General features: G+C 31.8%; 4 protein-coding genes across 4 annotated transcripts; 1 reads left to right on the top strand and 3 right to left on the bottom strand.

The window, feature by feature from the left end:
* Window positions 381-3,396, bottom strand: LOC104770376 (26S protease regulatory subunit 8 homolog A). Its single transcript, XM_010494789.2, has 9 exons — window positions 2,997-3,396; window positions 2,571-2,668; window positions 2,243-2,467; window positions 2,066-2,128; window positions 1,781-1,944; window positions 1,263-1,419; window positions 1,082-1,180; window positions 871-981; window positions 381-787 (listed from the first exon to the last, which is right to left on the bottom strand). Exons 1-9 carry the CDS (start codon window positions 3,199-3,201, stop codon window positions 647-649), a joined length of 1,263 nt encoding a protein of 420 aa, XP_010493091.1. The 5' UTR covers window positions 3,202-3,396; the 3' UTR covers window positions 381-646.
* On the bottom strand, window positions 3,735-6,708 carry LOC104770375 (26S protease regulatory subunit 8 homolog A). Its single transcript, XM_010494788.1, has 9 exons — window positions 6,380-6,708; window positions 5,917-6,014; window positions 5,593-5,817; window positions 5,424-5,486; window positions 5,174-5,337; window positions 4,649-4,805; window positions 4,440-4,538; window positions 4,162-4,272; window positions 3,735-4,074 (listed from the first exon to the last, which is right to left on the bottom strand). Exons 1-9 carry the CDS (start codon window positions 6,579-6,581, stop codon window positions 3,934-3,936), a joined length of 1,260 nt encoding a protein of 419 aa, XP_010493090.1. The 5' UTR covers window positions 6,582-6,708; the 3' UTR covers window positions 3,735-3,933.
* On the top strand, window positions 9,014-10,482 carry LOC104770374 (GDP-mannose transporter GONST4-like). Its single transcript, XM_010494786.2, has one exon. It carries the CDS (start codon window positions 9,234-9,236, stop codon window positions 10,263-10,265), a length of 1,032 nt encoding a protein of 343 aa, XP_010493088.1. The 5' UTR covers window positions 9,014-9,233; the 3' UTR covers window positions 10,266-10,482.
* LOC104770373 lies at window positions 22,404-23,788 on the bottom strand. The gene has a single exon (XM_010494785.2). It carries the CDS (start codon window positions 23,644-23,646, stop codon window positions 22,438-22,440), a length of 1,209 nt encoding a protein of 402 aa, XP_010493087.1. The 5' UTR covers window positions 23,647-23,788; the 3' UTR covers window positions 22,404-22,437.

The raw sequence follows: 23,824 nt of genomic DNA, 5'->3' as shown, positions 1-23,824 counted from the left end.
TTTTCCTTTTTTTTTTTTTTTTTTCCTTTTTTTTTTTTTTTAGTAAAGCTTACCAAAATTCGAAATTTAAATTTATTGTTACTGGACACGTCGATTTTGACAAAATAAATACTAGCATTGATTATCAATTTATTTCTTTATCGCATTTGTTGTCACCAATAAAGGTTTTTGTGTACAGTATGTTCATAACGGATAGTTTTTGGAGATGTGTTAGAATTTGAAAATTTATTGTCAGATACCCAAAAATATTTTGTTTAATGAACGGAGATGATGATGATGATCAAGCACTGAATCAAATTTTTTGTGGGTTTCTCTTCTAATCTCATATCACTGAGTTGCAGAAACTTTTTCTTCTTAAAATTTATGTGTGCTCGTCTTAATGAAAAACAAACTGCTTTGTTGAAAGACAATAATGTTATTAACTATTACAAACTAGTGTTAAAGTAGGGGAGGATAATATAACTTTGTTCTCGAAAGCTTAAAGAGCCAACCGAAAAGGAAGGTTTCAGAAAGAACCACAGACAGTAAAGGAAAAACTCTTTTATCACACACGTCTGATATGAATCTCTGTGGCTCTCCTCTCTCTCTCTCTCTCTCTCTCTCTCTCTTTGAGTTGAGAGTATACATACAACAACGAGATTAATTCCTACTTCCACAGCTTACGCAGAGACATGTTCTTCTCTGTGTCTTTCTTCATTACCTTCGCCACCGCCATCTCAAAGTCTTCCTGTGTAACGTGTACTCTCCTCTCCCGCAGGGCAAACATGCCCGCCTCCGTGCACACAGCCTGACCGCAGTAATCATAATCATTAGATAAGACGCAAAACGTGGAGAGAGCAAAAGAGTAGCAGGGGAATAGAAACACTTTACCTTCAGCTCAGCCCCTGAAGCACCATTCATCTTCTCTGCAATCTTTTTTAGATCAATACCACGCATCAAATTCATTTTCCTCGAGTGGATCTTCAAGATATCAAAACGTGACTGCAACAAACATATACATTAGCCAAAACCGCCTGCCTCATTTTGGGTACAATGAGTATTGGAGATAAAGCAAAGTATTTCTATGAATCACATGCATTACCTCTCCATTAGGATTAGGGAATTCAATTTTCCTATCAATCCTTCCAGGCCTGAGAAGAGCTTGGTCCAGAATATCAATACGATTTGTCGCCATCAAAACCTGCAACAGTCAATTAAGAGAATAAACACACTTGTCCTTTTCAGCTTCATGACAATTTGTTCCTTCACAACTTAACGCGTACCTTGATTTTGTTTGATGCTTCGAATCCGTCAAGTTGATTGAGAAGCTCAAGCATAGTCCTTTGGACCTCACTGTCACCATTTCCACTTCCAGATTCCATACGAGCAGACCCGATACTATCGATTTCATCCATGAAGATGATTGATGGTGCATGCTCCCTGGAAAACATAAGCCAGCGGTACTAGGAAGGTAAGCCAGCTGGAAAAAAATTATTTTTTCAACACAATCATCTCATCTGTGTGTACTTTTCTCATTACAAAGACTTATACGGTGGACTAAATGCTAGGCATCCTGAGAGAAATCCCTATAAAGATAATCATCATTGAGATCGTCTACATGTTGTTACCATATCCATAGTAGGAACAGAAAACACTTTACTCAGTTTATTTAACAGCACATGTCCACTATAGCTACAAAGCACAGACATGTAAAAGATTTTTCTTGTCAACAGTTCCATTTTTTCCAACCAACCACAATTACCATAGTTGAAACATCAAATAGGGACAAACATATACAAACCTTGCCATCACAAAAAGTTCTCTGACCATTCTAGAACCTTCTCCAATGTATTTCTGGACCAGCTCAGAACCAGAAACTCTGATGAAAGTACAGTCTGTGTGATGTGCCACAGCCCGAGCCAATAGTGTCTTCCCAGTTCCAGGTGGACCGTATAACAAGACACCCTAGAAAGAGAGAGAAATGCAATCATTAGAGGCGGCTGTGTAAGAGTGTCCTTTAGAGGTTTTTTCTAATCCACTTAGCATCATCAAAATAAAGAGAAGACGGTTTGAAATTCATGTGTACCTTTGGCTGCGCAATTCCAAGAGACTCAAACAGTTCAGGATGTTTGATTGGGAGCTCAATGACCTGATAAACCAGTAAAGATATAGATATTATATAAAACTTAAAGGCAGAAAATAAGATAGGGGATAGCCAATAAACCATTGACTATTTTTTCGTTTTTTCTTTCACTAGGCATACCTCTTTTATTTCCTTGATTTGCTGGTCAAGACCACCAATCATGTCATATGTGGAGTCTGGAACCTTCTCAACTTTCATAAGGTTAACCAGCGGATCTACTTTACTAGGCAGAACCAGGTGGAGAACATAGCTATCATTACGTAGAGCAACTCTCGTCGATGGAGTGAGTTTCGTTATGTCTATACTTTTGTCAACATCGACAACATACTTCCCCTCTGGATGAACCTGAAACATGGGAGTTTTATGTATTATTATATCTATGTTCATACGATTGCAAACAACTCAAAATCAATCTAAGCCGAAAATAATAGGATATAAATATTCATACCTTAACCAAGACCTTGTTTTTTCCCATCACTTTTACCACTTCACCCACATAAGACCCAGGTTCTTGAAGCAGTTGCAACTCTTCTCTTAGCATTCGTACTGTTCAATTTAAAACGACAACGAGGATTGAAAGTTAGAATTAACTGCATACTATAAAGACGAATAAGAAAAGCTTCAATCATGAAGACAATATGAACACTAAAGAACTAGGATTTCAAAAAAAGGCCATAGCCGAACCACCAATGTAAACAATACTAACAGCCATGAAGTTTCAGATCCAATCACTTCCAGATCGGAAACCCTCAATCCAAAGGATCACCACAAAAATTTAGTAATACATAATCCGAGTTTGCTAAACCCAATCTAACAATTTAACAAAGGAACCCATACGAAATTCACGGAAGAAATTAGGATTAAAGAAGGAGACCTCTAGAATTGAGTTCATTCCTCTGAGCTTCGACGCGATTAAGGTTAATCGTCTTTTGGCGGAGCTGACGCTGGTTCTCATGGATGTGCTGAAAATAGTATTGCTTAAGCCCTTCGCCTTGTTTCGCCGCCGCCGCTCCCTTGACGTTGCAGGTTTCCTCCATCGCCATCTCAGGACGCCTCGCCTCCACTCCTACGGTGGCCATCTCCTCGGTGATTGAAGCAAATTATCGAACAGATCTCTCTCTCTCTCTCTCTCGATTATATAAGCTTATCAGATTCAAAAAGATAGATCACAGAGGGGGGACGAGATCGTTAACAAATAAACCCTACTATATAGAAAAAGAAACTTGGATTATCCAACAAGACATCTTTTTTTTTTTTCCTCTTTCAATTGAATATTTTTTTTTCTGGCTTTCTGGGTAAGAAATGAAAAATTTTGGGGTCGGCAAAATACCACAATCGAAACAACGAAACGAACCGAGCTTAACCGGGTATTAAATCTGATCAACCGAACCGAAGCATATTTATACCAACACTGTTTTACCGGTAACCGAACTAAACCGAACCGAATTAACCAGGAATAGCAAGTTGTATGCATTTTTCACTTGGCTAGTATGCGTTGGGCAAGCCTTTCATCAAATCAGGCAGGAAGTCTAACAAGTTTTTTATAGGCTCTTCTCACTAATCGAATATGACAGATTTGGAGGAAAAAAAAAAACACTCTAAAATGTGAATGTTTATGCTTAAAGACCATTGAGATATAAACTAGTGTTTAGATAGTAGAAACTTTGTTTTCAAACGTTTAACGAGTTATCGAAAAAAAAGTTACAGAACCAACAACAGACTGTCAAGTAAAATAAAACCCTAATTTCACTGGTCTGAAATGAAACTGTGGCTTTCCCTTGACTTTTTGAGTACACACAACAAAGAGATTCCTACTTCCAGAGCTTACGCAGAGACATGTTCTTCTCTGTGTCTTTCTTCATCACCTTCGCTACAGCCATCTCAAAGTCTTCCTGTGTCACATGGACTCTCCTCTCCCGTAGTGCAAACATACCCGCCTCTGTGCAAACAGCCTGATCATAATAACCAAAAAACATTAGAGAGAGATGCAAATTGTAGAGAGATGCAAGAGAGAAGCAGAGGAATAGAAAACACTTTACCTTCAGCTCAGCACCTGAAGCTCCATTCATCTTCTCTGCAATCTTTTTCAGATCGATTCCACGCATCAAATTCATTTTCCTCGAGTGGATCTTCAAGATATCAAAACGTGACTGCAACACAGTTTATAAACATACATTAGCCAAACATGTTCGTCAAGCATCCTATCCCAGAATATGTAAAACCTATATCGGTAGGACTACCACCATTAGCCTTTCAAATTACATCATTCCCAAACAAGAGTTCTGTAGGCAGCAAATGATAAAATGTCATGCATTACCTCTCCATTAGGATTAGGGAATTCAATTTTTCTATCAATCCTTCCAGGCCTGAGAAGAGCTTGGTCCAGAATATCAATACGATTTGTCGCCATCAAAACCTGCAACAGTCAATTTAGATAATCAACAAGTTTGTCTGCAAATTCAGACTACGATAAGACAGACTCATCCTTCAGATTCATGTTTTTTCCCTTTCAAACTTAACACGTACCTTGATTTTGTTTGATGCTTCGAATCCGTCAAGTTGATTGAGAAGCTCAAGCATAGTTCTTTGCACTTCACTGTCACCATTTCCACTTCCAGATTCCATACGAGCAGACCCAATACTATCAATTTCATCCATGAAGATGATTGATGGTGCATGCTCCCTGAAAACCATAAACCAGCGGAAGTAGGAAGGTAAGTCAACTGGAACAAGTATTTTCAACACAATAATCTCATCTATCTGTAGTTTGCTCCTCACAGGAGATTACTGCAGCCTAAATGCTGGGCACTATGACAAAGAACACTTTATATGAAGATATTCATCACAGAGATCGTATACACGACAGAACCATATTAATAGTGGCAACAAAGAACACTTTCCTTATTATATAATTTATATTTAACATCACATGTCCAATTCAGCTACTAATTGTGGACATGTTAGGCGATGTATCTTATCAACTGTTCTATATTTTCCAACCAACCACTATTACCATGCTGAAATTTCAAATAGGGACTAGCATATACAAACCTTGCCATTACAAAAAGTTCTCTGACCATTCTTGAACCTTCTCCTATGTATTTCTGGACCAGCTCGGAACCAGAAACTCTGATGAAAGTACAGTCGGTGTGATGTGCAACAGCCCGAGCCAAAAGTGTCTTTCCAGTTCCAGGTGGACCATATAACAACACACCCTAGAAAAAGAGGTATAGAATCATATTCCTAATCCACTTAAAACATCGTCACAATAAAGAGAAGAAGCTTTGAAATTTGTGTGTACCTTTGGCTGCGCAATTCCAAGAGACTCAAACAATTCAGGATGCTTGATTGGCAGCTCAATGACCTGATAAACCAATATAGATATTATATTAAAACTTAGAAGCATAAAGTAACAGACACGCTTAGAAATAAACCAGTGACTACTAGTTTCGTTTTTTTCTTTCACTTACCTCCTTAATTTCCTTAATTTGCTGGTCAAGACCACCAATCATGTCATAAGTGGAGTCTGGAACCTTCTCAACTTTCATAAGGTTAACCAGAGGATCTACTTTACTTGGTAGAACTAGGTGGAGAACATAGCTATCATTACGGAGAGCAACTCTGGTTGATGGGGTGATTTTCGTTATGTCTATACTTTTGTCAATATCAACAACATACTTCCCCTCTGGATGAACCTGGAAAAATGGGAGTTCACGAATTATTGTTCACAAGAACAGAAACAGCATAAAGCTAATTAAGTCATAGACACAATACTATATAACAAAAGTTTATACCTTAACCAAGACCTTGTTTTTTCCCATCACTTTAACTACTTCGCCCACATAGGACCCAGGTTCTTGAAGCAGCTGCAACTCTTCTCTGAGCATTCTTACTGTTCAGTTTAGAAAGAATAATAGTGTTAAAAGAGGTTTGAGATTTAGAACTAAACTACAAACTATAAAGACTAGTACGAAACCAACGAGTCAATACTCAGTTAAGCGAGTGGAGAAAGAATGCTCCACAGAAACATTCGCATGAAACAACTCTTTTGGCAGTTAATAGCCACATACTTTGCTAAAGGATCAAAACAGATTTAAGAATTCTGAATTAGGGTATATCTATGTGCTACTAAAAATCAAGGCTTTATCAGTACCCAACCACTTCCAGATCGGAAACCCTAAACAATTTAGAAATTTGAAAGCACCCGAAATCTGAGGAGAATTAGGGTTACAGAAGGAAGGAAGAAAAAAAGTAAACCTCGAGAATTAAGCTCATTCCTCTGAGCTTCAAGGCGATTGAGGTTGTTAGTTTTCTGACGGAGCTGGCGCTGAAGCTCATGGATGTGCTGAAGATAGTACTGCTTAAGTCCTTCACCTTGTTTTGCGGCGGCTCCCTTGACGTTGCAGGTTTCTTCCATCGCTAACTCAGGACGCCTCGTATCCACTCCTACGGCAGCCATTTTGTTTAAGTGATTGCAACAAATTATCGAAAGAGAGATCGAAGGAGGAAGAAAGGAGAGACTAGAGATAGAGAGATTGATTTCTTCGATCAGATTCTGCAACCCTCCTCAAGCAAGCTATTTTCACCTAAATAAAAATAAAATACACACGATTTATATTTAAATAAAAAAGAAAGGAAATTAATCGACAATAGAAAATTTTCTTTTATTTATTCCAAAACCTGCTAGTTCATGTAGAGTCTTTTGGTGGCTGAACTTCATATCGGCGCTAGTTGGAACTTGCAGGTTTCTTCTGACGGAATCTCCTTTTTTTTTTTCTTTAAAAAATTCATTTAAAAATGTTTGAGATATTATACTTTAACTGAAATTAAAAATTATAAAGAATTGATTTATTGTAGCAACGATCAATAATATGAAAGAATTCTAAAAAATATGATTTTTTCCTAAAGATCACATATTGAATTTAGAGAAATTAAACTAAAATTTGGAATAATATTGTTTGGTAGGCTTTCTCGGTTAAGATGATTTTGACAAATATATGTTGCATATTTAGTTTTAAAATTAATATGCGATATAATATGGGTTAAGTAATAGAATTAACAATCAAAATACAATATATAATTTTAAACAAATCAAATAGAATTAACAAACAAAAATTAATATTTTTTTTATCACAACTTAACTCGCGAGGTAAAAATCTGGATGTACTATAATAGATCTTATAAAATAGATGTTAGTGCAGTGGTCAAAGGTAAGTCCTTAATGCACAAGGCACCATCACACCAGAGATCGAGTCTCGCTCCCTACGAATGTAGAGATTAGGCTAATGGGCCGGCCTGTTGTGGCCCAATGGTTGACAAAAAAAAATAGATGTTATTTTCATAAGTCATATTCAACATATAATTTTATGGTATAATGTTCTATAAAAAAAAAACCTTTCAAAACAAATAAAATAATCATATACTAGGTACTAACCCGCGGAAAACCGTGGACTAAACTTTTTTTGATGAAAATTTGTAATAATTTATTTTGTTATTTATAATGGTTTGTGATTAAAAACTCGGTTTGCTTATATTATAATTTTTTGTATTTTAAAAATGTTTATTGAAAACCTGTCAATAAAACATTTGCATGTAATGACTAAAGTCTATTATTTATTTTTCTTCCTCTATCTCCGTTTTTGAAACTGAGTAATTCAAACAAATAAAATAAAAATAGGGAAAAATAAAGAAAAAAATGATAAGATACTATATCTATTATTTATTAATTTTTAAAATCTAAACCGTTAAACTGAACTGTTATAGATTTTATTCGATTATATTTTTAAAATTTTAGCTGTTAATTTTTTTTAAGTACGAATTAGTTTGGATTCTAATAGATTTTTTTTTACTTTTCTACAATTTATTTTATTTGATGTATCCCCAATTTTTGTTTTTAATTAATTAATTTTAATTAAGTTTTTTTAATGGCAATTGAATGTAATTTTTAACACATTTTAAGATTAGTTTCATATTTGTATTTCCCAATTAATATAGTAGTATATATGATGTTTCCAATTAAAATTACAAAATAAACACATTCTATTTATACTTTAATTGAACACGTTCTTTTATTTGGTCTGTTTAGATTTATTAACTAATATGTAGCATAAACATTTCTAAATATGAACCTTTTTATTATTAGATCAAAGATTAGAAAAGTAACTTTCTTTTCTAGTCAATGGTTTGAACTTTGAAGTTTCAGCAATAACAACAAATTTTGTGATTAAAATTTTGTAGCATAAACATTTCTAAATATGAATCTTTTTATTATTAGATCAAAGATTGGAAAAGTAACTTTTCTTTTGTAGTCAATGGTTTGAGCTTTGAAGTTTCAACAATAACAACAACAAATCTTGTGATGAAAATCATGTTTATTTTGTTAGGTAATGGTTTCGACTAAATGTTTCAACACATACCGTTAATCTAAATTAGAAAAACGCCAAAAAAAATATAACGTTTGAAATTTTGGTCAGTAATTATTAAAACTTGTAACATAAAGCTTTAGCAAAATGTAACTCCTTACTTAAACAATACTTAAGTTCCTATAGTTTCTTGTAATCAGAATCATATAACATTTTCATATTCGACAAAAAAAAACCAATCATTTTTCTATAAAATATTGTATCTTTTTCAAAATTCAACATATAATACATATATATATCATATAGTATATTATCATGAGATGATTTAGTTTTATAAAGAAAGAAATATAATCAAACAAAAAATATAAGAAAAAAAGATATTAAGAGTAGTTGTAAGAAAGAAAGAGAATCTCAATTATTTGCCTAATAAGTGCATTGACTGGTTTATGTCTAAAAACTCCAAATTCCTCTTACACAATTAACAAAAATCCAAATCAATTACTTCCATTAATGGTCATTTGACCAAAATTAACACCACAATTTAACTCAAAGTGACTCAAAAACAAAAGATTACAGCAAATTTCTTTTTGCCATCCCCGTACGACACTGAGTGAATTATGAATATTATGAAGTCTTCGCCTTCCTCTTCCTCCAAATCCAATTAGTCTCTCTCAATACTCCGATCCAGATCCCAAATCCTCTCTTCTTCCTCTTCTCCGATCTGGAATCCCTAAAAAAAAACAACAACAATGTCTTCCTCTCGATTCGATTCAAGCAAACAATACACAACCACCAGCCTCGTCATCGGCTACGCACTCTGCTCCAGCCTCCTCGCCGTCATCAACAAATTCGCAATCACCTACTTCAACTACCCTGGTCTTCTCACCGCTCTCCAGTACTTAACCTGCACCGTCGCCGTCTGGCTTCTCGGCAAATTAGGGTTTCTCCATCACGATCCTTTCACCTGGGAGACTGCTAAGAAGTTTCTCCCCGCAGCTATCGTCTTCTACCTCGCAATCTTCACCAACACCAACCTCCTCCGTCACGCTAATGTCGATACCTTCATCGTCTTCCGATCCCTCACCCCTCTCTTGGTCGCGATCGCTGATACTATCTTTCGTAGCCAGCCTTTGCCTTCGAGGCTTACGTTCTTGGCTCTAATCGTCATCCTCGCTGGTGCTGTTGGGTATGTTGCAACTGACTCGGCTTTTACTCTTACGGCTTATTCTTGGGCTTTGGCTTATCTCGTTACCATCACTACTGAGATGGTTTACATTAAGCATATGGTGTCGCATCTAGGATTGAACATTTGGGGATACGTTCTGTATAATAATCTCTTGTCGTTGATGATAGCTCCGATCTTTTGGTTTCTCACTGGCGAACACACCGAGGTTTTCGCCGCTGTGAATGAGAATGGTGGCAATTTGTTTGAGCCTGTTGCGTTTTCAGCTGTGGCGTTGTCCTGTGTGTTTGGTTTCCTTATCAGCTACTTTGGATTTGCTGCTAGGAATGCTATCTCTGCTACTGCGTTTACAGTGACTGGTGTTGTAAACAAGTTCTTGACTGTTGTGATCAATGTTTTGATTTGGGATAAGCATGCTACTCCTGTTGGTTTGGTTTGTCTCCTTTTTACTATCTGTGGAGGTGTTGGTTATCAGCAGTCTGTGGCTTTGGATAAACCGGTGGACACCGAGAAGGACAACAAGAAGGATAGTGAGAAAGGGGAGGAAGATGAAGAGTTGACGCCATTGAATCAGGGGAAGATAGCTTCTGTTGTATGAAGAGAGGTTTCCATTTGTTTTGCACCCGTTTCAGGTGTGTAGCAATTGAGTTCGGGATCTGAATATCTTAGCATTTTTTTTACATTTTACAGAGGTTTCTAGTAAAAGTATGAACACTTTTCCTGGTTTCTGACCTCTATATAGTATTACATTTTGTAAACCCTGTCTCCCCTCATCTTCTTTATCCATCAATACAAAATCAGTTTCTGTTCTCTGTGTTACAATGTTTTTAGTGATGCGCAAAAGATGGTGTTGTGTTGTTATTTTGTTTTGATGCTTTTGTGGGAGAAGAGTAAGAGATCCATCTCCTATACGAGTCTGCAGGCAAAGGAATGGATAATGTTTGCCTGCAGATTAGTAGTTGGATATAGTCTCATGCGTTCAACTGTTCAAACATCTAAAGTTGCTAGTAGTCTAGCGGTAAAAGCATGTATTCAAATCAGTAAGAGTGACCATCCTCTCCTAACAAGCTAGCTTTTCAAGATGAGTACTTCTACCTATTAAATTTGCTTGTGTCGAGAACGAGCACACATACCAAACTCACAACTGATAAGAAAAATGAGAGTTATAGCCTAATTGGTAGGGATGTCAATTGGTCTTAGAGACCATGGGCTGCCCATGTCCAAATTAAATTGGACCGGTTATGATCATGACCAAATTTGAAGCGGTCAAATGGACTCGAAACCAATTTAGCCCGTTAATAAATGGTCCAAACTCATCTGGACATGGTTGTCCAATAAGCCTTAAAAATTATGGATTCTAAATTTGGGGGAAATTTTTTTTCTTCAATTATGATTTTTATGATCAACTTTAGTAAATTTTGTTTCAATTATGAGTTCTATGATGAATTTATGAGTTTTGTATGAACTTAATAGTTAGTATAAACTTATGTCAATGACTTGATATGTGTTGAATTTATGAGTTTATGATGAACCTGTATGTGTCCAATTGGACATGCCCATTTGGACATGGACAGCCCAATTGACATTCCTATTGGTACGTTTATACGAGATTTTTTCAATTGTTAATCATATCATATCGACACTTTGACCTATAGGCTAACGTATTTTCTTTTTAAAACGTAACGTCTTTACGTCTTTATAATCTAGCGTTCTAGAAGTTGTCTTAAGAAGCTTTTTTAAAATTAACCTTTCTAAAAGCTTAATTTCATAAGTAGGAGTGTGTCCATTGATAAAAAATCAAAAGAGTCTTTTCATCAATACTATAATATATCTATATTTTTAGGTTAATTTAATACTTTTAATAAAATTTTGTTTGTATATTTATTTTATTTTATCTTAGACTAGATTTTTTTGTCATTATATCTTAAATATATTAATTTGCATATTAAATATATTTCATTTCATTTATTAGATACATTTTTATATCATATATCATATTAACAATACTAATATAATTATCTATCTTTTTCTCAGGTTTTTGTGTTTTTTTAAAAATAATTGAAACGACGTCGTTTAGTTATATTATGTGGCATCTTAAACTTCAGACAAAGCATTCAAACAAAATATGTCTATTCTAAAATTAGTTAACAATTTCTAAAATTGTAAATAACATTAATCCTAACATATATTTTTAAAATTAGAATTATTTTATTTGGTAACAATATATGTAAATAGCTTTGAATTAAATGAATATTTTCAACGCACTTTTAGTACACTATTAGCACTTTTTGTAACTCAGCTGAGTACAAAACTCTTTGTGATCGACTAAAAAAGTATACCACAACAAAATCTGCATGAAAGTCAAAAGTGGATCACAATGGGATTTGAATAATAATATCAATTCCGTATTTTTATAGCCTATAAAACTAAAAATATAAATAATGCATATCTAAAAATTGAAGACTTTTTAAAATTAAAAAGTTAGCTATTTTAATGACTTGTTATAGAGTATTTTATATCATCATAGTTTGAAAATATAACATAACAATTGTTTTATAGATATGAGTTTTAGGAGAAGATTCATAATTTAAAAGCGTACATTATTATATCATATATATATATAAATTACATAAATATTAATTTATGATATTATTAAACTCAGATTCTCGTCATAAGCAACTAGAAGAAGTGTATTTCCACTACCGAATGTGCATGGCTGCTAGATCCCGATCACAATGTGACAATGTCCTTGATGAAGCAAATAAACTATATGATAAAGCTCTTGTTCTTCTTTCTCCAAAATAATATTTTTGTGGCATGACGCACTTCTATATGTGCAGCATGTCACAAAACTACTCTTGGATTCAGATGCCAAGGAAGAAGTCAAGGATGATTCAGATGTCTCCAAGATTACTTCTGCTCTTGTCTTGGCCGGCAAGCATCTGAGGGAAGCTGAAAAGCTTCTTGCTTCGAAAAATTTGCTCTATGACGGTCCTAGAAGGTTGGCTTCTCGCTCTTTTAAGTGTAAATATGCCAATGTTGTATCATCTCCAATTCTCCATGTTTGATTATGACAATGATGTCTAATCTTTTTTATTTTCTGGATTCTTTAGGTTACAAAATGGCTTCGGAATGTGCTCGCAATCAGAGTCATGTTTACCCTTAGGCAAAAAGGGCAAATGCCCCAAGCCACCAAAAAAATACTAAAATTATAGGCCACATTTTATATAAAAAGTAAGCTTATATTTACTTAACTTAATATAATATGTGTTTAATAATGGAAACTTTTCATTAGAAATTGTATAGTTTTAAAAATACTTTTAAGTTTTATCGAGATTTTCTTATCTTGAAAATAAACTCCTTACTAATATATAACAACATAAGTAAAAAAAAAAGTATTTAAACAAAGAATAATTAAAAGTAGTACATGTGGATAATTACTATAGAACATTGTGAGTTAAAAAAATGATTTTAATTTTTATTTTCGAATTATTGGTTTTGTTATTAACAATTTATTTTATTTTATATTAAAATCATTTACTAATAAATATACAAAAGTATTTAAAAATAAAAAATTGCCCTAGGCCTTATAAGTGTGAGCACGGCACTGCTCGCAATGCTTTACTTAATACTTAAAAGAGTAATTGATAATAAGGACAATGCAGGTAATCACTATAGAGATGGTTAGACTTTGTTATTATTGGTATAAGTATCACATTCTCTTGTTTGTGTGATGGTTTCGATGTTGTATTGAAGCAGTTCCTTCCTGTTAACTTGGAAAATCATACTATTATTACATTATTGTGCTTTGTGTTAATGCAGAAAAGTTTAGGTCAGACTTGTTGAAGATTGCGATGACTACGTTATGGTCCAAAATTCTTTCCCATGACAGGGTACATTTTGCAGAAATGGCCGTGGATGCTGTTTTCAGGTTAAAGGTATCATCTCTGCCTCCTTTTAAAATCTGTCAGCATTTCGTTCTTTCCTTATATTTCTCTGGAATTTATGTGATAAATTTTATTGAATAAAAGGGTGATTTACCTAAAAACCCACTTTATCAAAAACGTTTGCAGAAAACGCAATTATATTTGATGGTGGACTTTTTGACATTTTGGGGTGTCTTTTTTACTAACTTACTTATCCTTAGTTGGGAAGGGGTAAAGTGAATGATAATAGTTAATGGGAGATTTGTTAATTATTTTGTTAATTAGTTAAGATTTGACAGAGAAGTTAGGAGAAAATTTAACAAATTTAATTAAAAATGAAAGGCCACTAACTTCTCTTTCTCCATCCACCATAACAAGATTGCGTTTACGACCATATCGGCCGGTATCTTGTTATATAATCAAGCTCTAAACAAGGAGGAATCAAACATTGTTAATATCACAACACATCTAATATAATAAAGTAAGGTTACACCCTCTAAGAAGCTCTATCTATTTGCCACGTGGCACTTCTGGATTTTCTATTTTTTTTTAATATAATGTTTTATCTTATTGTTAAGCCAATTGATAATGGACTGTAAATCATTAATGGGCCACAGAATTTTGTCGACTTCTCAAAAAAAACCGACGGAATCTTTGAATTCCGACTTTTTCTGTTCATCGTCTCTCTCTTCCCCACCCTTTCCCCCTTGTATGTTCAATTGTGCGAGATTTTGAATCAGCAGAGTCAAAGAGAATCTCAACATCTTCATTCTTCCACAGCTTAACATATGACTAATGTAAAACTCACACATGTCCAAAAAAAATTATTCACCAAAATTTTAACTAAACTACCAATAAAACATATTTAATCAAATACATATAACTCTCACTTCCAATATAAAACTAAAAATATATAATTTCAATTAATCCACAAATAAGACATTTAATCATATACTTTAAAATTAAAATTTCTTATATAATAAAGTATGATACTTCTTAAAACTTTCTTCCACAACTTGACATGTAGCTATTGTAAAACTGACACCTGTCCAAAAAACTTATTCACCAAAAATTTAACTAAACTACCAATAAAACATATTTAATCAAATAAATATAACTCACACTCTAAATGTAAAACTAAAAAAAATATATCTTCAATTAATCCAAAATGAGACATTTAATCATACACTTTAAAATTAAATTTTAATAGAAAACTAAAAAAAATCAATTAAACCATAAGTAAAACACATTTTATCTTATACATTAACTCACAATTTAATATAAAACTGAAAAATCATTTCCAATTAAACCACAAATAAAACACATTCAATCATTTAAATTTAACTAACCTTTTAATATAAAGCTAAAAAGGTTTGATCAAAACGATAAATAAAACACATCTAATCATATACATTCAACTCACACTTTAATATTACAACTGAAATAAAATAAAAAAATATTTCCATTTAAACCATAAAAAAACACATTTTGTCATATGAAACTAAAAAACTATTTCTAATGAAACCACAAATAAAATACATTCAATCATATAAATTTAACTCACACTTAAATATAAAATTGATAAAATTATTTCCAATTAAACCACACATAAAACAGTTTTAATAGTATAAATTTAACTCACACTTTAATATAAATCTAAAATAAAATAAAATAAATTTCAATCAAAACATAAATAAAACATATTTAATCATATACATTTAACTCACACTTTAATATTAAAACTGAAATAGAATAAATTTGCATTAAATTTATTTCTCTATTCAATTTTATTCAACACACAATAAATTAGAATTAACTCTCATACTTTATTGTTTCTAAACTGTAGCTCTCATTACTTCCCATCCTATAAATACTCAATTTTCATTCTCTCACTAGGTGCTTTCCCACACAACGCGTGGGTTGTGGTATAGTTGGCACTTTCTTGAGAGAATATAACTATGAATTGATTAGAAAGACAAGAAATATAAAAGAAATATTTTTTTTATATAAATAAAATAAAAATTGAATACAATGTTAAATATATATAATACTTTCTACATTAAAATATAGAATCAAACTCTTACAAGTTACAACACATATGAGATATAACAACATTTGATATTGGTAGGAGAGGAGGAGAGAATGTTTACTATAAGATGGTAATCCAAATTAGATAATGGAGAGGAGGAGAGAATCAAACTCTTACAAGTTACAACACATATGAGATATAACAACATTTGATATTGGTAGGAGAGGAGGAGAGAATGTTTACTATAAGATGGTAATCCAAATTAGATAATGGAGATGAATCTTTAAAAAATAGAACAATGTAATATATATATATATATATATATATATATATTACTTTCTAAATTAAAATATAGAATCAAACTCTTATAATACACTAGATTAGGACCCGCCCGATGTGCGGGTTTAGATTTCTAAAAATAAAATTAAATTTAAAATAATATAAAGTAAATATTTTAGTAATCTATCTATAAAAGTAAATAGATACACCGAGGTATCCAATGTGACATTTGGTTTAAAAGGTGTGACTCTGCGGTTGAGACTATTAATCATGTTTTCTTTGAATGTCCTCGCTTGTGTGAAGTTTGGGATTTATCTCCGACTCTGGTCTCGTCAGAGGATTTTACATATGAGTCGGTGTAATCGAATTTGGATTTTTTTTTCTGGAAAGGTGCCTCTCAAAAGGGTGATCCTGATCAATTTCTTCAATTACCATGGATTTTATGGGCAATCTAGAAAGCCATAAACAAAAAAGTTTTTCAAGGTTTAGAGATTGAGGCAAATGATATAATTGCTAAGGCTTTGGGCAATAAGTTAGCCTGGGAAGAGGTGCTTTCTTTTACGGTGGTCTTGTTAGCTCTATCTCCATCTTTGCATGTCCATGTTTTTCACCTCGTGTCTAAGACAAAGTCTCTCCCCCTGCATTTGGAGTTAGAAGATTTGTTGTGGGCCATGGTGCAGATACGTGTTGTAGGAATCACTTGTCAACATTTTAAGACTGATTGTGCTGAGTTACTCACTATATGGTGCAGTCCAAGATTGCCCGTCTTTCTCCAACCTTCTTGATGAGTTTAACTCGCTGGAGTCCTTCCTACTATTCTTCATCTCCTAGATCCCGTGTGCAGCAAATACAAAGGCGGAGTATCTTGCATGTGTTTCGCGTTCTCTTATCTCTGAAGTTTCTTTAATAAACCCCTTCCCTCCGGCTTGGACAACTAACTGAAGAATTTCCTTTTAATTTATTGTTTGGTTGAAAAAAAAGTAAATAGATACACTTTTAGTTAAAGAAAATAGTTGTAGATGAGTTCAAAATTATTAAAATAAAATGAAATTTAACAAAGAATATATATTTAATTTTTTTCGTAAGTAAAAACAATGTATAAAAGTAAAGAGATAAACTTTTAGTTATAGAAAATAGTTGTATTTTTTTTTTGCTATAACACACTAATGTATATCTATTTACAAATATACTATTTACATTACCACTAAAAATGTATTTGTACACACAAAAATATTTTACTTGTAAAATATACTCTTTAGTCTTTACTACAACCAACAAATTTTATTTATGAACACATTAAATAACCTATTATATATTTCTTTACTTTAATATTTTTATAGTTACAAAAACACATATGTTAATCTTATATACTTATACAATAACAGTCTTTTTGAATAAATTATTTGATTGGTGAAAAAATATGAGACGATTAAGTAATTTTGACATCAATCTTTTTTGCTATAATACACTAATGTATATCCATTTACAAATATACTATCTACATTACCACTAAAAATGTATTTGTACGCACAAAAATATTTTACTTGTAAAATATACTCTTTATCTTTACTACAACCAACAAATTTTATTTATGAACACATTAAATAACCTATTATATATCTCTTTACTTTAATATTTTTATAGTTACAAAAACACATATGTTAATCTTACATACTCATACAATAGCAGTCTTTTTGAATAAATTATTTGATTGGTGAAAAAAATATGAGACGATTATAATTTCGAATTTCTATTTATTAGGTTTTTTTCTCTATTTTACTTTGATATAAAATCTTTTTATGGTAAGTTTTGAATTTTTACATTTTTATTTTATTTTTTTTAATAAATTTAGAATTGACACGTGTCAACATCTGAATAATACAATTGACACATGTCACAATCTTGTTAATTAGTAATTTTGACATCAAGCTTTATATAATAAGATAAATAAAATATCTTTATAATTATTAAAAAAAATTGTATTTTTTATAAATTCTGTAATTTTTGATAATTATATTTTTATATTATTAATATTTTTTAAAAAATATTAATTATTTTTGTTGTAATCAAATTCTTTTTATTAAATATTAACTTTTACAAATGTCAAAATCTCAGATTAATAACTTGACACGTGTCAAAATCTTGTTAAACTTTCAAAACCCAAGTTTATATAATAAGATATGAGATATAACAACATTTGATATTGGTGGGAGAGGAAGAGAGAATGATTACTTATAAGATAATAATCCAAATTAGATAAAGGAGATAAATCTTTTAAAATAAGAACAATGTAAAATATATATCATGTAGTCTCTAAAATTAAAATTTAGCATTAACAATTTACAATGATATTTCATTTTTTTTACAACCCATACAACAAAAATAAGAAATCAAAAATAACAAAAAAAAAACGAAAAACGATTTGAGTTATTGTAGAAGAGAATGAGAGAATGTGAAAATGAGATAGTAAAAGAATGTCAATATGAGAGAATGATAGATTGAGAGAATGCTTATTTATATGATAAGAAATGATGGAAGTTACATTTAGAACTATGGAGTTACAATAGTAATTTATTGTGTTTGAATAAAATTGAGTGGTAGAATATGATTAATGCATAATTTATTTTATTTTCAGTTATAATTTTATTTTAATGTGTGAGTTAAATGTATTGTGTTTATTGGATCTTAAATATTGTTTAAAGCAATTAGAAAGCAAATAAAAAAATAAAAAAAAATTAGAAAACATTAAATGAAAATCAACCAATAAGGAGAGACCAAAACCTTACTTTTATATATATGATATATTGCTTTAAACTTTGAAATGAGAAATATATTATAAACAATAATTTTACATGAGAAATATATTAAATTAGCCAACCAAAATATGAATATAAGTTTAGCCAACCAAAATAAATAAAAAATATTAAAATTTAACCAAAAATAATTTCTCTTGAAAGATAATAAGTTAGTAGGAGGAATGAATTAATGTACAATTATTGGATAGGAGTTACATTTGAGTTAAATGGAGTTACATGTCTTTAATTATAAATAAATATTTTAATTTTTTATAACCTAAAATAAAAGGAATACCAAGTGGCTGAATCAAAATTCACATGATTTGGTTGTTTGTTGATATAAACTCAACACTTACACATAATATTTCAAAATAAAAAATATTACTTTTTAAGTGACAAACTAAATTAGTTTTCTTATAAAATTATATGAATTCTTCAATCTCAATAATTTTTAAAATCCCAAGGATAACTTATATTTTTTTGGTTTTTACTCATCAATTTAATTTATAGTGCTAGATTTCATACTAATGGTTTCATCTTTAGAGAATTTAGTGAAATGATATTTTTAAAATTATATTTTATTTTTATATTTAAGTTCCAGTTGAATATGTTTTGTTTTTTGGATAATTTTTATTTTGATTAAAGACACAAAAAACCAATTGTTTAATTATGTTCTTTTTGTTTTCAAAAACCTCAAATCATAAAAAAAAAATATATATTATATTGATCTCTGCAGATTTAACAATTGGATCACAAAACAAAATAGTCTTTATAAATGGATAAATGGATAATTATATTGATCTTTAAATATTATATTGATCTTTATAAATTATTTAAAATGATACATGAATATGTGAGATAACCAGAGACATAATAGATAATTACATATGGATCATTTCAACTTTATGATCTTATTGTGTGGTGAATATTGTAAGGAAGTATGAAAATAATGACTTATAAGATGTTAATATAAAATAGAAAATGGAGATAAACATTTTAAAAGATTAAATAAATATATAAGATATACATATCATACAAACTCTAAAACTAAGCTTTTACAATGATATTTGATTTGATTTTTTATAACCCATACAACAACAATAACAAAAAAAAAACAAAACAAAACAAAACAAAACAAAAAAGAGATTTGAGAGTAGTGGAAGAAGATGAGAGAATGAAAGAGTGATAGACTAAGAGAATAAGATAATGAGTATTTATAGGAAGAGAAATGATGAAAAATTACATTTAGAAAAATGAAAGTTACAATTCTAATTTATTGTTTTGTTTTAATACAATTGATTAATTCAACTTAGTGGAGAAATAAAGTTAATGCATAATTTATAGGGAGAAGCTATAAAGATTTCAGTTTTATATTATGTGAGTTAAATGTGAAAATTAATTATTTTTAAATTTGTGTTTTAATATAATTTTTTTTTTGTTAAAATTGCATTGCCAAGTGGACCAATAAGGAGAGACTGAAACTCTACTTTTATATATATGATTCTCTTTCACTTTATCTTAGATATTATACATTATTTGTTGGTTGGTTGGTTGGTTATTGTTGTATGTGTTAAAAAAAAATTTAAATATTATTTTAAAGCTTAATTCTAGATTTTAATTTTAGATACTATATTATATGTATCTTACTTTTTTTTTTTGAAGATCCATCTCTAATGTCCCTAAAACAAACATTCTCAAAATTAACCTATTAAAACTTACAGGTCCTTTGTCCATATTTTAAAATCCACATATTACCACTTAATGAGCCCATATTATAAATAACTAGTGTATATATAACTAGCCTAGATTTTAAAATTATTATTTTTCTCTAATAGCATCTATTGCTTAACTAAAGCCTACCATAATCCTATTTCCAAACTAAATTACCAAAGATTTCCATAAAAAGTAGTAATATCTAAACTCTTGACAACATAAGCAATACATCCAGTTCTGAATCCCAATCTAAAAAAACAATCATGAATAATAAAATTATTTCAAACTACGAGCCTGGTTTTGACTTCTTTGATCATTTTAAAAAAGGTAAGCAAATATATTTAAAACAAAAGGTAATAAAAAAATATGAATTCCAAAATACAAAAAAAAAACATAAAAATAGTAATAATAATAAAAAAGAGAATGTTCATTATCAAATAAAATAAACAAAAAGAAAATGAGACAAAACAATTCAATTTATAAAAACAAAAATGTTAAAAAACAACAAACAACAAACCGTGCAACGCACGGGACCGCACCTAGTTGTGAATATGATAAGAACAAACCTATGGAACCGCTGTCTTGTTCCAATTCACCAGAACCAAAGACAAGTCTTATAAACTTCAGCCCTCACTAACTGCTAACTAACAAACTCACCACAGCTACAATCTGCTAGTTATATACTACTAGAGACCTATAGGTAAAGTTTGAGCAGATGAATTTCTTCAACTAGACCCAATGCATCTTAGCTTATCAGACAATCCTGGTTCTTGTGAGATATAAACTAAACTTTTTGCCTTGCCGAGGGCACGGAGGAAACGTTTGCCATGGGTTGGTCTGTTCGATATGATATGACTGTCGTACAACAAAGGCGAAACATAATTAGGACCACGGGGCAAATATGATCGGAGTAAAGTGTTTCTGATAAATCTAAATCCTACACAGAACCTCATCATATGGGAGATTTATACACTACACTATATCATGGACTTACTTATAAAAACGGGTCGAATTGGTGACCAGTTTCTAGGAAATTAATGGAAGTAAATGTGTTGTTCTTTATTATTCCTTATTTTTGTTACTATTTAGAAGTAATTTATTTTCTAAATTATAATATATGGACCCCACATTATTCCTACTTGTTCCTTTTTTTTTTTAGGAATCATAGAAGAAAATTGTTCCTAATTTGATAATTAAAGAACAGATTTCCTTACTCATTCCTGTTTTATCATTTTTTCTTTTCCTGATTGTTCCTTTTTATTCCTATTCCTTCTCATTCTTTTTGACCTATAGGCTCCGTGCACTTCGCAAACGTTTGTGTACTACGTAATAGTGCATACTTATCTTTAGTGTCTTACACGATCCACGTAGCCAGCTTAAAGTCTCTTTTTACTACAGAAACTAGAAAGGTTGAGGTCGTGCCGTCGAGGGTTGGACGCAATCTGACTTGGATCTCCACCTTTGTGCTGATTCACATGTTTTGTTTGTTTCTTATGGCTTTTTAGTATCTATTACATTTTATAGAATTACTTAGGTTCAACCATCAAAACGTTTTTTTTTTTACAAACGTCACGTCTTGACGTCTTTATAATTTCTATATAGTATTCTAAAAGTTAGCGAACTATATAGTTTTGTTATCTTTTTATACTACTTTTTAGAAGTTGGCTTAAGAAGCTTTTCTAAACTTAACCTTTCTAAAAAGCTTATTTTCAAAAGTAGGAGTGTGATGAAAATATTTAGAGAAAACCTTCATTACTAAAGTTGTGGTATTCTTTTCAAGATAACAAAATGTCTAAAGGAAAGTTTATTTTTCTAAAAAAAAACAAAGAAACCATCTTCTTCTAAGCCCGTGATTCAATTATTTTTTTCTAGAGTTTTGCATCCGTGGTTGACTTGAATCCTCAAGCATGAGTCATGCAATGTCCCTCGTGAATCATTTATTAATCCCTCTACAATGATATAAACCCCCAAAAAAAAAACGTATGGTCGTATGATTGATACCGACATTAAATTTTTAATATAAAAACTTTACAAACAGAAGGTGAGGCCAGAGGAGAAACTAATCCCGGCCATATTTGAGCCTTGCAAGAATCTACAATCAGGTAGTGGGACCAACTCCCACTTATCCTTGTGCTTGTCATAATCCAACCAAATTATATTCCATAAACCCTCATGATTCGTCATTAGAGCCACTCTAATCACCCCTAATCTCCTCTCCAAGCAACCCATCATCACACCACAAGGCTTGTTGCTGATCACTTCACTCGGTGCTCTTGACACTAACTCCCACTTCTCACCGTTTGAGCTTATTTCCCAAACCTCTAAACTCTTCATTGTTTTATTCATCTTCGAATTATCTACTCTGTCTAATCTAATCACCACTTTGTATTCATCTCCATGTATATGCAACAGTTGACTCTCTAGATCGTTTCTACTAAACCCGACACTCGACGGACATTGTCCGATCGCGCTTTGGTTTAATCTCGGCCGCAAAATCCTCGGAAACCGGTTCGTCATCGAACCATCTTCAACGCTCATCACAGTACTCTCATGAGGTCGATTCGATAAGCTTAAGAATATTACATTACTGTTTTTCTCAAAAGCCAAATTATTTGTATCCTCTGCTTCTTTAGTATACCACGTGGCTGTGTAAGAATGATAAGTAAACAGAACCGGTCGGTTATTCACCATCTCAGCGAACATAAACCGGAAATGACTTGGATTTGATGGATCAGGCACAAGCTTCATACCGGATCGCCTCCAAGACGATGTTCCACGTGGACCTAACGGACATGAGCTGATTCTTGTAACGATCTTGCCAACCAAATCAACGGCTATGATTCCACTATGAGTATTGGAGGCAAAGAGAAGGAAGTTACCGCTGGCCGTTAGTAAATATAAATCTTCGCCCGGGCGAATCTCCCCGGCGAGTATTTCAGCCACAGGGATCTTGAACCACCGTACGGATCGGTCTGAGAACCCGTGAAGCACACCGTTGTCGCGGCGCCAACGCCTTGTGTAGACAAAGATCCACGTGTCTCTCTGTGATCCGTCGTTGAGCTGTCGGATGAAACTACGGTCAGAGATTGTGGTCAAAACATACTTGTTGAGTAGTTTCATTCGGATGATCTCGGGTATACAAAGATGAAATAATATGTTTTGTATGAGTTCAGAGGGAAGAAGGCAAAAGCCTATGTTGGTGGTTGTGTCTTTGTTACATCTTTGGCTTTTCTCCATTTCTTATTATATTTTTTTTTGAGGGGTGGTGTTTTGAGTTGATAGGATCAACTTCAATGTTGTTGTTATATATAGAGAGAAGCGATCTAACTAGACATAAACTTTGTGGTGGGAATATAAAATATTTTAAGTTCACTTGTTAGGTCAAAGCCAAATTCACTACGAATTATATTGATGA

Source organism: Camelina sativa, chromosome 20, assembly GCF_000633955.1.
Source record: "Camelina sativa cultivar DH55 chromosome 20, Cs, whole genome shotgun sequence".
Classification (NCBI taxonomy): domain Eukaryota; kingdom Viridiplantae; phylum Streptophyta; class Magnoliopsida; order Brassicales; family Brassicaceae; genus Camelina; species Camelina sativa.
The sequence above is the reverse complement of the archived record's forward strand: the minus strand, read 5'-3'. Positions and strand labels throughout refer to the sequence as shown.